This window comes from Lipotes vexillifer, unplaced genomic scaffold (assembly GCF_000442215.2).
Source record: "Lipotes vexillifer unplaced genomic scaffold, Lipotes_vexillifer_v1.1 scaffold134, whole genome shotgun sequence".
Lineage (NCBI taxonomy): Eukaryota > Metazoa > Chordata > Mammalia > Artiodactyla > Lipotidae > Lipotes > Lipotes vexillifer.
The window spans coordinates 4170920-4180480 of NW_006787464.1; the positions used below are offsets into that span (position 1 = coordinate 4170920).

The 9561-nt window shown below is 40.5% G+C and overlaps 1 protein-coding gene across 1 annotated transcript in view; it reads right to left on the bottom strand.

The window, feature by feature from the left end:
- The window catches only part of RPE65 (retinoid isomerohydrolase RPE65), a 22000-nt gene extending 13345 nt beyond the window's left edge, over positions 1-8655 (bottom strand). Inside the window, exons 1-6 of the mRNA XM_007460114.1 lie at positions 8595-8655; positions 7395-7477; positions 5603-5753; positions 4015-4122; positions 3770-3911; positions 171-318 (exon numbers count right to left, since the gene is read on the bottom strand). Of these exons, the coding sequence (XP_007460176.1) occupies positions 171-318; positions 3770-3911; positions 4015-4122; positions 5603-5753; positions 7395-7477; positions 8595-8605 (643 nt within the window). The 5' untranslated portion in view covers positions 8606-8655. The remainder of the gene's footprint in view (positions 1-170; positions 319-3769; positions 3912-4014; positions 4123-5602; positions 5754-7394; positions 7478-8594) is intronic.
- Between the last annotated feature and the right edge of the window lie 906 nt (positions 8656-9561).

The following is a 9561-nucleotide window of genomic DNA, read 5'->3' on the forward strand; positions in this document are numbered from 1 at the left end:
CAGGCTCAGCGGCCATGGCTCACAGGCCCAGCCGCTCCGCGGCATGTGGGATCTTCCCGGACCGGGGCACGAACTGTGTCCCCTGCATCAGTAGGCGGACTCTCAAACACTGCACCACCAGGGAAGCCCCTAGGTACTTGTTTTAAGAAGAGTCAAAGTGGTAAACTGACCTGCTTGTAGTGGAGGGATCTTTACAATATTGTAGGCAATTGAAAAATTTTTCCCAAAGCAATTACCAATATTGTAAACAGTCCCATCATTTTCAATGTGGGGGTGAGCAGTGGCTCCATTGACCGAGACATAGTTGCAAAGATCAACCTATGGAAGGAGAACAAACATCACCCATGTTAAGAGAAAGATCGTCTTACACCTTTGGTTCCTCAGTCTGAGGAACCTTTACCACTTGCACCCTCACCCTAAGTGTGCTTTCTCTTTCTTTCCATCTCTCTGGGTCCTACCCTCTTTTAAGCCTGTAGAAGTCCCATCTTTAGTGCTGAGCTCTCCTCTGACCCCCATGCTGACCCCTCATGCCTCTGAAATCTTCAAGTTCTCCCTGATTGAGCTTTTCAATTGATGTAGGCCATACATTACTCCGGTTGGTTACTTTCCTTTTGCACATGCAGTTTGTCTTCATACAGAGAAGAATTTGAATCCTGAAACTTCTTTACATTCCCCTTATTGAATTACATTGAATTGTATGCTGATAGTCAATAATTTTCATTTTATAAAAATGGCAACTTTTTATGATACAACCTAAATACCAAATCCAGTGTCTTACATACAGAATGAATTTGGAACTGAAAGGAACTTCAGGATTCATCTAGCATAGAAAGTCTTAACCTAAATAGACTTCAGGGGAACCATGAATTCCTGGAGTTAATGGAAACTTTTTGAAGATAGGATTCAGTGCTTTAATTCGTTTTGGATTCTCATAAAAAATTCAAACCCACTAATCTACCACAAACCTCTCAGTTTACATAAGAAGAACTTGAGGTGTCAGAGAGATCAAATGACTTATCTAAGGATGTAGAGCACCAGAATTTCTACCTGGAACCTGCTCAATAAAGATTTATTGAATGAATAATCGATGGAGTATATATTTGTCTAACCAAAATTCTTTCTACGTGATTAGGAGAGTATGTTTTAAAGCATAGGGAGTTTTTAGCACCCTCATTTAAATAAAAGGCAAGACATTCATCAGTCATTCAGTCATTCATCAAGTATTCCTTGAGCTTCTATTATATGCCAGGTGCTGTGTCAGGGTCTAGGAAAACAGAGATGGCCCTTGCTTTCAAGAAATTCAGTCTAGATTTGCACTGTCCACTATGGTAGCCACATATAGCAATTTAAGTGTAAGTTAACCATGATTAGACAGAACTTCAAATTCAGTTCCTCGATCACATTAGTCACATCCGAGTGCTCAATAGCACTTGGACAATGAAGATATAGAACATTTCCATCATTGTAGAAAGTTCCATTTAATAGCACTGTGTTAGACCAATAAGCTGGTATACAGTGCAGTAGGTGCAAAATGATATCTGTAAAGAAAGGCCATCTAACCCAGACTAGGGGATTAGGCAGGGCTTACCAAGGGCAATGACTCCAACACATGCTTGAAAGATGAGTAAAATTTACCAGATGCAGAAGGATGACAGTGTGTTCTAGGGAGTAGGAACCCTAATGTAAAGGCATAGAGTTGCAAAAAGTGAATGCTGCTTGGGGATTACTAGTCATTCAGCTTGGCTGTGGTGATACACACACATGGAGGAGGAGAAATAAAATGGGCCAGCCACAAAGGTCTGTGCTTTTAACTTTATCTTGGAAACTATGGGTGCACTAGTTGGAATAACACATTTATACTTGCATTTTAGAAAAAAAAAATTGCTTCTACTGAATTAAGGAAGATGTATTTAAGGGAATCAGGCTGGAGGCAAAGGAACTTGTTAGGAGTCTATTTCAGTAATAGTAAACCAACAAAAAAACACTCACAATTTTAAAACTACATTTTTATACGAAGTCAGGGTATAGTGCTGCTCACAATGAAACCTGACTCCTAATAAAGTCTATTCTGGAGCCATACCATGAGCTTCACACTTCCAATTAAATTACTATGGTAATTGGATTCACTGTCAAAGTCAAATGGATGGTTTAGAAACTCAGCTTCAGTATTTCTCTAAATGATCTGCACACACACTCATATGTGGTTTCAAACATACATCTAAACTAAGAAAGAGCTATCGAGAATATGTTTAGCCTTAGTAAATAGTCTGTTGGGGATTATAAATCACCTTGTGATATTGAGACCCATTGTTGGGACTCCTTTTCCTTTCTATTCCTACTACGCTGAATATCTAGTTCTGGTCTTCAATTCCACTTAACTGGTCTCCTAGCTATCCCTTATCTCTTTTGTCCTCCCATACAGCTTACACGTGGCTTCCAGATTAAATAACCTAAAGTACAGCTCTGCTTATACCACGTCCCTGAACAAAAACTTTGAGTAGCTTCCCATCAGCTAAATGACTTATTCCAAATTTTTGTCCATTATTCAAACTTCTAGTTTCACCCTACCCTGTGTTTCACTATTTCCCTTGACGTGGCATGCTTTAGATCACTAGTTCTCACCTGGGAGTGCTATTGCCCCCTAGGGGGAGAGTTGGAAATGTTGGTGAGCATTTGGAGTTTGTACAATGATTGAGGACATGTCTGGTGTTTAGTAGGTGGGATCAGGGATGCCAAACCTCTGCAGTGGGTGGGACAGTCCCCACAATGATGAAGTACCACCGGCCCAACACCACTGCCACCTCCCTTGAGAAATACTGCAAATCTAGCCAAATAAATTATTCTTTATCCTCCAGTTTCCCACCTCTATACAGCTGATCATGGTACTCCCTGTATATGAAATGTTCTTTCTCCAAATTCAGTGAAGTTGTGCCTTCCCTTTAACTTCTAACTCAAATGCAAGACTTTTAAACCTTCCTTGATCTGCCCCACTTCACATCCACCAACTACTGCCAGAAGCAATCTTTGTCCTTTCCTAGAAGGTTTTCCCTCTGTGAAAAGAGTCCTCACATTCTGTGTCCTATTATAGTTAAGTAATGTATTTATTTGATTTCTCCACCTAGGTGTTAAGCTTTCTGAAGACAAGAACAATGCCTTGCAAATAGTTACATCTTAATAAATATTGGTTGAAAATATAGATCTATCTTATCAAATGCTGCACCAAGATTGCCTAAGTTCTCATCAAAATTTATCACTTTTTAATACTGCTGACATGTTTCTCTATGCTTTTACATTTAAGATATAACTTTATTTCTAACAAGAAGTGTCTATAAGAAAGGGCAAGTTGGTACAACACACTTTCCTAGAACAATGAATGGTAGGGTTTTCAATATTAAATGTGCCAGTTCCATGCTAGTCTATAAAAACCATGAAGAGCAGGGACCATGTTGTCTTACTCATTGGCATATCTTTTGCATCTAGCATAAGTTCTTGTACATGGAAGGGACTCAATAAATATTTGTGTCACAAATAAATATGTTAGGCATTTTATACGGTTTTCCTCCAATCCACATCATAAATGTTTAAAATTTCACAGATGGAGAAACAAAGTTTGCCCTATGTCACATTGCTAGTAGTTGATGACAAAGCAGGGATTTGAAACTTAATCTATCTGGCTCTCATATTCTTCAAACCCAAATGCACAGCTGATTTAATTCTAAGTTGCAAATTCTAAATTCCTGAGCGATATCATCTGAGCACTGTGTCCTACCTGCTTAATTGTCTCCAAGGTCTCCGGATTAATCTTTGTAATGAAGTTGGTTTCTGTGCAGGCATAGTAATCTTCCCCCACTGGATAGATATTAACAAGGGCATTGTCAGTAACCTCCACTCCTCGGAAGTAAGAAAAAAACCTGCAGAAGCAAATGAATTTTTCAGTCCAGTAACTTTCAAGCCATGAGAGAAAAAGGGCTAATGTAAAACGTCTTTAATAACATGCAGTTGGGTTTCAGTAACCTGGAAAATATATTCTTGCAGGGGTCTGGGAAAGCACAGGTGCCAAATTCTGTTATGACGATCCTTTTCTCAGTCATTGCCCGTACGTAAGCATCAGTGCGGATGAACCTGAAGGACATTGAGACACGGGAAAGGGTCACAGACAAGGGCAATTAGTGTAGTCCATGGAGAGCTTAGAATGGTCATTCTATGTGCCCTCCTAAAGTCAGAATCATAAATCCACAACATGAAGAATGAAGAGTCTCGTAACTTTCTTGGGGTGACTGAAGGAGAAAGAGACAATGTGCCATGAGCTTAAATTTATGTCTTATAAACTTCACAGTGACATATGAGGAAATCAAGGTTCAGAGAAATTAAGTGATCGGCATATGTGGCCAGAGCCAGAAAACATGCCTGTTCCATATCACACTATGCAGCCCCATGGGTAGCTCACATTGGACCTCTGACTTCCTGTAGCCTATAATTCAACAATCTACACTGAGCGGGGAAGTATAGAACATGTTATGCTGAATTATATTCCTTTCAATCTTCCTCATGTTCCTCTTATGTTTTTCTTCAATTTAAAAATTTATTTTGCTACTTTTAAAAGTAGATATTCTTGAATATGGTCTCTTGCACAGGCAGACCTCCTGAACCATATCTCCCAGACTAAATGGCATACATTGCCTAGGATTTCTCATGTGGAGAGCCAATTAAAATCTGATTTTGCACTTTCATGAAGAGGAAAAAGTACCAATGTCTTTAGAAGGCACATAAAGTCTTTGCCTGACCTCCAAAATATGCTTTCATAACTAAATTTCTGCTTGACCTGATCTGTTTCTCTTCTATTACAGTCCAAGTTATCCTGACTACTTCAAGACTCCATTTATTCTTTCTTTTGATGTCTCTTCAGAATGCCTGAAATCTGTGGTGATCAACAAAGCTGCTAACAGGCCTGAATATTAAGGCATAAGACAAACTATTTATTGTGGTGTTAATGAATCTTTGTAATGAAATTGGAGTGATGGCTTAGGGCTTCAAGCCTTTTAGCAACAATCGTCTGTTTTTAGAAAACTTCTCTTTCTTGTATTATTATGACATATTTGGTCCTTGCCTCCTTTGTGACACCCCTCCCTCCTTCCCATTGGCCTTTCTGATTATAAAAAAGGAAAGGCATCAAGAGACCCATGGTTTAATAATAATAAAAATAACTATTATTATTATTAAATGCTTCCTAGGAACCAGGTTCTCATTTAATCCTTGTAATAAACCCTGAAGTAAATTCTCTTATTTCTCCCATTTTTATAGATGACAAAACAAAGAATTAGAGATTAACATCTTGCCAAAGGGCACCTACCTAGGCAAATGGTATGTAGGGGATATAGGATTTGAAGACAGGCACGTCAGACCCCAAAGCCCTAGTTCTTAGCTGCTTCTTTATCCCATAGTACATCTCCGAGGTGTCCATACAGACTCACCGGCCCAGGAGGATTCTGAGCGGAGGCAAGTATAAAAGTGTCCTCTTGGGTTCAGGAGGTTGAAAAGTACATGGAGGGAGGAGCTGAGATAGGTCCTCCCTCTAGGAGGAGTGGGCCCTAGTGTTCTTTACCTTCTGTGGTATGTGACGTGTCCTTCTTTAAAGTCAAACTTGTGCAGGAGAGCTTGCCCATCAAACAGGTGGTAAAATGGCTCAGATCCAACTTCAAAGAGTCCTGGCCCACATCGAAGGAGACTGCCCGTCAGCCAGAGGGGGATCCTGCCTGTGATGAAGGCAAGACTCAGAACATTGCTTCTTACCCCTGCCCTTCTCACCCAGGTAAAGAGCAGTGATTATCTAAGCAGCCCGACTGGGCAGCCTCTTACTTCTAAAGCTGGCAGTCATTTCCATTCCCAGTTCTCACGGGGGGTAGCTCTCAGGAAAAGCCTGCTGGCCTACTCTCCTTTCACTAGGAGACCAAGTGGTAGGAAATGTGGCAACATCTCAGAGTTTAGATAAATGGTTGGAAAGAGACAGGGAAAAGTATCTCCAATGGAATGGGATTCTCCATCTAACAGATTTCCCCAGCTACCGATACATTTGCCTTTTTACTCTCTCACTTTCAAGAAAAATTTCAAATTTCTTGATATATAGGAGGGATGGATTAGAAGCAGGGATCTAGATACTAAACAAAGATGTGTCTACAGAACAAACCGTTTAAATGAAACAACAAGAATACTGGCTTCTTAAAATATAGACCTATATTCCTTTGAGAATATGGGCTACTGTCCAGAAAGTGCAAAGGGCTGTCAGAGCCCTGAATTCTGGTTCAGGATTTGCTATGTGCCATCTCTAGGCCTCCGTGTCCTTCTCTGCAAAATGAGGGGCACACAAGAAAGGCCTTAAGTCTGTTCAGTCTAAACAGTTAGGTTTGTGCCCTTTGATCCTTTGAAAAGTGCAGCATTTGGCAGTGTTTTTATAATCCTTGCCATTAAAAAAACCCACAAATGTATTATTTCAAATAGCTCAATTTCAGCAGCCCACTTTACAAGGATTTATATTTCTGATAAAAATTTGAAAAGAAGGCATGGCTTAACTAAAAGGCACAGCATTAATTTGATTACTAGAACCTAGATTGTTAGCATCAGAATCTAGTTGAGAAAGAGCACCGGGCTCATTCCTTCTATTTTGCATAAGAGACAATTGAGAGGAAAGAGACCTACCCAGGCTTTGGACCTTCCTATAACACCATGTCTAAGCAAGGATGCTATGTGGGTCATGTGGTGACTTTGGATAATGATAGCAGTAGTAATAATAACAACCATCTATTGATAACTTTGTGTTGGATACTGTGTGAATCTTTCTATTTACATTATCTCATTTAATCTTCACAATATCTCGATGAGGTAAAATTTGGTTTATGGTAGGTGAATGAATTGAGACTCAGAAAGTTTAAGTAACTTGAAGGATTCACAGATAGTAAAATAATAGAGCTACAATTAGCACCTACATCTGTCTGACTCCAGAACCAAGACTTCTGATATAATGGGCATGAAACCTACCACCCTTTATTGTCATATTCCCAGATGCTTGTCACCAGGCCTTCATTTATTCTGCAAGTGATAGAACAGACATTTACAGGACATTTTCTATGTGCCAGGCACTGAGCTAGGCACTGACAGCTTAAAGATGACAAAGGTATAGTCCCAGTTGTTAAGGAATTCCAGTTAGGTAACATTTTTCTATATTAGAGAAGTAAAGAAAAGAGGAAATGGGTTCTTAGTATAAAAAGCCCAAATGTCCAGATTCCTCTCTCTGTAGCCCACAGGGGGAGCCCATACTGAGAGATGCCAATGAATAAGGAGACAGAGAAGAGAGATTGAGACAGAAAAGAGAAGATGGCTTCAAGATAGGTGAGACCAACCTGTAACATGAGCTGTGAGCGGTGAGGATAGTTCCTCCACAGTTTCAAACAGTTTCTTGTAACCACCAGCAGGATGTTCGACTCTGAAATGGTAGAATAATGAGGAGGAAGCTCATGTGGAATCTCAGGAAGTCCACGGAGACAGAGGCAGAGCTCCAGGAGAAAAGATGCTCTCTGCTCAATGGTGGTGCATATTGCCAGTCTAGCCTGGACTGGGAGCACACAGTGTTTTGGTGTGGTGTGGTGCTAGAAATGTATCAGGTTGGCAAAGGGGCCAGGTCCGTGCTCCTCCTTTGATGAAGGAGAAAATGACCTCCCTTTTAATGCCACAGTGGACTTGCCCTCTGCAGTTTTCCCATATTTCTGAAGACAAGTCAAAAAATCCCGCCATTGTCACTTCTCTTCCTGACCGAGTCCTTCCTACAGAATTAGCCTGCCCTGTCCCTACCCTCAGCTTTTACTGCATCATTTATTCTCTTGCCTTCCAGACAGTCTCATTCCTCTCTCTCTTATGCACTGGGAGACCACAGGTTTGGGGGTCAGTTTGTCATCCTTTGTTATTCACCCATATTATACCATCACTTCTTCCCATCATCTCACTTCATCACCAGTCTCCAAGAGCTACAGTACATTTTAAATATAGTCAGACAAGGAGATTTAGGTCTTATATTTTTGATTATTTTCTCCCTTCTCCCTTTGGCTCCATTTTATAACTTCTTAGAGTGAGAGCTCTGACCAGACTGCCTAACTATGATAGTTATTTTTTATTAAGCACTTACCATGTGCCACATACTATAAAAAGGACTTTGTATGCTATTCGTTCATTTAAATCTCACAACACCATAATGGGGGTAAGTACTACTCATTCTATATATGGAAAAGCCATGACTTCAAAAGTAATTTTCCCCAAATCACACAGCTAGGAAATGGCTGGGCAAGAAGTGGAACCCAAGTGTGCCTCAATGAAATCTTCATGCTCACTACTACTTCCAAGGCCCATTCCAAGCCACACAAATCCCACTGTAATTTAGACCTGAATTCTAGATATTTGCTTCAATATATAAATAGGAAGAAACTCCCCAACCATGAGCCAAGGCCTTCCCTAAAGGGGTCATCAATCCTCTTCAGGAGCTCTTGAAATAGACCATTTACCATCAACACACTAAGGAATTAAAAAAATAATCTCCCAGAGATACTTACTGGATGGACATTTTCTCTCAGTGGAGGATTGAGAGTTCTGGCACCAGTTGTGGAATGAGGAGGTAAGTCCTCAGCCAGGGGCCTTTATATGCCTTCTAAATCCACCTAAAAAGAGTTATGGCTTTAGGAACCCTTTCTCACCCCTTCAGCTGAGAGAGTGTGAATAGAAGTGGCTTTCAGTGCACAGATACTCCTGATGCTTGAGCATTAATTTGGGCTGGCTGCTCCCTTAATTGTTTTTTGGCTATTTTCCAGAGACCTCAATCCTTCCCAAAGAGAATGAGAATGGATTAGAAAGAAAGGAGTTGTGTGGGAGTGGCTAGCATCAGGCCTGTGCTGATCCGGGTCACCCCACTGGAACCAGGCAACATTCTCTGGTGCCTACCTCCCTCTTCCACTTCTGTGCCCTCATCTTTACCCCCATTCATTTATTCATTCACTTACTTATTTTTAAAAATATCTATTACACATTGTCTATGGAGCAGGCATGGATGAGCCATCTCTGTCTCCACACATCTTGTAACTCTGCAAGAATAACAAGAAACTAACAAACTCTTCAATAAAATTTTATAAGTGCTATGATTGGAGAAATATGGAGTGTTATGGAAGCATACTGTAGCATTTCTAACTCTCTCTGGTCACCTTATTGGCTCCATTCAGGGCCCAATTCTGACCAGGCTGAGGACTTCAGTTATGTTCTTTTGATTTGCTACAGATGAACCCCTTTCATATCTTTGCTTGTTACTAATGCCTTCCCGATCTCCACATCACCTTCCTGTTCATTGGTACGTGTGCTGCACTCAGATAGTAAATAGCATTATTTCATTCATATTTCCACACTCCTTTATTTAGCCTCAGTTGTTTGCCAGCACAGACATGGTACTGACCAAAGGAGTCCCCCAGAAACAGACAAGATACTTACTATACCAGCTGACAACTTTAACATTTTTTTAGAAACTCACCATGA